At 44.3% G+C, this 3096-nt stretch overlaps 1 protein-coding gene across 1 annotated transcript; it reads left to right on the plus strand.

The window, feature by feature from the left end:
* Window positions 1–2: 2 nt before the first annotated feature.
* LOC113783001 (probable splicing factor 3A subunit 1) lies at window positions 3–2817 on the plus strand. Its single transcript, XM_027329001.1, has 2 exons — window positions 3–2171; window positions 2297–2817. The coding sequence occupies exons 1-2, from the start codon at window positions 3–5 to the stop codon at window positions 2564–2566; spliced, it is 2439 nt and encodes an 812-aa protein (XP_027184802.1). The 3' UTR covers window positions 2567–2817.
* The last annotated feature ends 279 nt before the right edge of the window (window positions 2818–3096 follow it).

A 3096-nucleotide genomic window follows, 5' to 3' on the forward strand; every position in this document is an offset into this window, starting at 1 on the left:
AAATGTTGGGCAATTTGCCGATATTGCCTTTACCTGCGCCCCCTTCTGATGGTAATCTTGGGCCTTTACCACTAGCTCAGATAACTGAAGAAGACGAGAAACAGAATGGAAGTCAAGAGGATCTGAGCAAAGCTGACAAATCCAACTCAGCTCCTATTTCGGTTGCGACTCATACGAGAACTATTGGTATTATTTATCCTCCTCCAGATATCAGAAACATTGTTGACAAGACATCTCAGTTTGTGGCCAAGAATGGTCCTGAGTTTGAAAAGAGGATTATCGCTAGCAATGCTGGGAATCCAAAATTTAACTTTTTGAATGCCTCTGATCCATACCATGCATACTATCAGCATCGTTTATCTGAAGCTCGTGCACAAAATCAGGTTTCTGCTCTGCAGCCATTGCAACTGGCAGATTCAGCTGCTCCTGAGTCTGCAGCTGCTGCCCCGGCTGCTGATGGCAAGGATGCGATTGCAAAGCCTGATCCGTCGGTGCAGTTTAGGCCTGTTCGTAAAATTCTTGAACCCCCTGAAGCAGAGCAGTACACTGTTCGTCTCCCTGAAGGGATTACAGGGGAGGAGTTGGACATAATTAAGCTTACTGCCCAGTTTGTCGCAAGGAATGGGAAATCATTTTTGACTGGATTGACCAGTAGGGAGATTAACAATCCTCAATTTCTTTTTCTAAAACCAACCCATAGCATGTTTATGTTTTTTACATCTCTTGCGGATGCTTATTCGAAAGTATTGATGCCTCCAAAAGCGTTAACAGATAAGTTGAGAAAGAGTGTAACTGACATGACTACGGTGCTTGAAAGATGCCTTCATCGCTTGGAGTGGGAACGGTCGCAGGAGCAGGCTAGGCAGAAAGCTGAAGATGAGATAGAACAGGAGCGATTACATATGGCCATGATTGATTGGCATGACTTTGTTGTAGTAGAGACCATAGACTTTGCAGATGATGAGGATGAAGATTTGCCCCCTCCTATGACCCTGGAGGAGGTTATACGAAGAAGCAAGATGACGGGTATGGAAGAAGAGGAGATCATTGAGCCTGGAAAGGAAGTAGAAATGGAAATGGATGAAGAGGAGGTGCAACTTGTTGAGGAGGGCATGAGGGCAGCTAGTCTCGAAGAGAATGGGGACCTGAAGAATAATGAAGCTAAGGTTACAATAGATGAAGCAGAACCACCTATGAGGATAGTAAAGAATTGGAAGAGACCTGAGGAGAGGTTACCTGCTGAAAGAGATCCAACTAAATTTGTTGTGTCTCCAATAACTGGTGAGCTGATTCCTGACAATGAGATGTCTGAACATATCAGGATCTCTTTAATTGATCCAAAGTACAAGGAGCAGAAGGAGAGGATGTTTGCAAAAATTAGGGATACAACTCTTGCTCCTGATGATGAGATCACAAAAAATATTGTTGGACTTGCTCGAACCCGTCCTGATATTTTTGGTACTACTGAGGAGGAAGTCTCTAATGCTGTTAAGGCAGAGATCGAGAAGAAAAAAGATGATCAACCAAAGCAAGTCATTTGGGATGGGCATACAGGAAGTATTGGTCGTACAGCAAGTCAGGCCATGTCTCAGAATGCTGGTGGAGAAGATCTAAATGAAGCAGGCAACAGTGATATGAGAAATCTTCCAGGTCCTGCAGCTCCTCCTCCTCCCAGACCTGGCATGCCATCAATTAGACCTCTTCCTCCACCTCCTGGACTTGCCTTGAATATCCCTAGGCCTCCTAATACTGTTCAGTATTCAACCCCAACTGGTCCCGGTGTTTTGGCTCCACCTCCACCTAGGCCTCCAGTCGTCGGTGTTCTGCCTAGACCTGCACCTCATCCGATGTCAATGATGCCGGGCCAGCAACCTCTGATGGTAAATCGACCCCAAATGCATCCGTCCATGTCCATGAATTCCCCCAACATGCCTGTGCCACCGCCACCTGGATCTCAATTTACACATTTGTCTGCTCCCCGGCCTTTTGTTCCCCTTTCCATGTCTCAGCCTGGCCTGCCTATGGTCCCACCGCCATCCATGCCTCAGGGAATGCCACCACCTCCACCTGAGGAAGCTCCTCCACCACTTCCTGAAGAACCAGAACCAAAAAGACAGAAACTTGATGATGCTCTGCTTGTTCCCGAGGATCAATTTTTAGCTCAACATTCGGTATGATGCACTTTTGCATTCATTTATATTTGTGTTTTTTTTAAAAAAAAAATTTCCTTTTGTGAAAAAAGAGAAGGTTTTACGTCATTGGGTTGTAATTAAGCTTGCATTTGTGTGCACTGCAGGGACCTGCTCGTATCAACGTGTCTGTGCCCAATCATGATGAAGGCAATATGAAAGGGCAGGTGCTGGAGATTCTTGTGCAGTCGCTGTCTGAAACTGTCAGCAGCTTGAAAGAGAAAATAGCTGGTGAGATTCAACTTCCGGCTAACAAACAGAAACTGAGTGGAAGGCCTGGTTTTCTCAAGGACAATTTGTCGCTCGCATATTATAACGTTGCACCCGGAGAAACACTTCAACTCTCTCTCAGAGAACGTGGAGGAAGAAAGAGATGAGAAGCTTAACATTGGCCAAAGCCTTGAAACGCTTTATTTTCCTATTTGGATCTGTTACTTCTCCTAAGAAGTATTGTCTCACCAAAATTATTTTTTGTGATGTTTTAGAGCTTCCTTTGAAATTGCTTATTGAGTGATAAGGAGAGTAAATTGTCTTTTCTTAGTTCGGAATATCTGTATATACATTTCCTATAAACTCTAGATTAAAAAATCAAGCTAATTAATGGCATCCTAAACTCTAGCTATCTAAACCCCAGACAAGTAGCCTTACATTATGTATGTATGTATATTTTATACAAGAATATTCTTCCCCCTTCCTTGCGGTGTAATTTCGTGGGCCGTCCCAACCATAAATAAGCTGGTGCTGGATCTATACATAGGAGCCAATGTCTTACTTTCTTGTAATCCTACCACGACATTTTGTCACTCCGGGAACCAAAGCAAATGTCGATGGGGTTCATCAATCTCACCCTAAGTAGCCCAACCGGCGTCAACATCTCTAATCTCGACATGAATGCTCAGCTTTGCCT

The sequence above is a fragment of the Coffea eugenioides genome, chromosome 9, assembly GCF_003713205.1.
Source record: "Coffea eugenioides isolate CCC68of chromosome 9, Ceug_1.0, whole genome shotgun sequence".
Classification (NCBI taxonomy): domain Eukaryota; kingdom Viridiplantae; phylum Streptophyta; class Magnoliopsida; order Gentianales; family Rubiaceae; genus Coffea; species Coffea eugenioides.